Source organism: Corvus kubaryi, unplaced genomic scaffold, assembly GCF_017639235.1.
Source record: "Corvus kubaryi isolate FWS band 111438036 unplaced genomic scaffold, C.kubaryi_AGA036_p1.0 37301, whole genome shotgun sequence".
Taxonomy (NCBI): domain Eukaryota; kingdom Metazoa; phylum Chordata; class Aves; order Passeriformes; family Corvidae; genus Corvus; species Corvus kubaryi.
In genome coordinates this window covers 1,576,198-1,576,704 of record NW_024581094.1, presented here as the reverse complement: position 1 = coordinate 1,576,704, position 507 = coordinate 1,576,198, and the positions used below count along the sequence as shown (strand labels likewise).

Here is a 507-nt window from a genome sequence, read left to right as displayed (position 1 = left end):
CCTCCAGAGCTGCCCCACACCTCCCCTGCCCTCCATCCTTCCTCCAGGGCTCCCCCACACCTCCCCTGCCCTCCATCCTTCCTCCACAGCTCCCCACACCTTCCCTGCCCTCCATCCTTCCTCCACAGCTCCCCACACCTCCCCTGCCCTCCATCCTTCCTCCAGAGCTCCCCACACCTCTCCTGCCCTCCATCCTTCCTCCACAGCTCCCCCACACCTCCCCTGCCCTCCACAGCTCCCCCACACCTTCCCTGCCCTCCACAGCTCTTCCTCAGCTCCCCTACACCTCCCCTGCTTTCCACTGCTCCTCCAGAGCTACCCCACACCTCCCCTGCTATCCACAGCTCCTCACACCTCCTCTGACCTCCATCCTTCCTCCACAGCTCCCCCACACCTCCCCTGCCCTCCACAGCTCTTCCTCAGCTCCCCTGACTTCTCCTGCCCTCCATCCTTCCTCCAGAGCTCCCCCACACCTCCCCTGACCTCCATCCTTCCTCCACAGCTCCC

At 65.3% G+C, this 507-nt stretch overlaps 1 protein-coding gene across 1 annotated transcript in view; it reads right to left on the bottom strand.

Annotated features, from left to right (window-relative positions):
• Nucleotides 1–280: 280 nt before the first annotated feature.
• Nucleotides 281–507, bottom strand: part of PIP4K2B (phosphatidylinositol-5-phosphate 4-kinase type 2 beta) — a 16,178-nt gene continuing 15,951 nt past the window's right edge. Inside the window, exon 9 of the mRNA XM_042028016.1 lies at nt 281–315. Coding sequence (XP_041883950.1) covers nt 281–315 — 35 coding nt within the window. The remainder of the gene's footprint in view (nt 316–507) is intronic.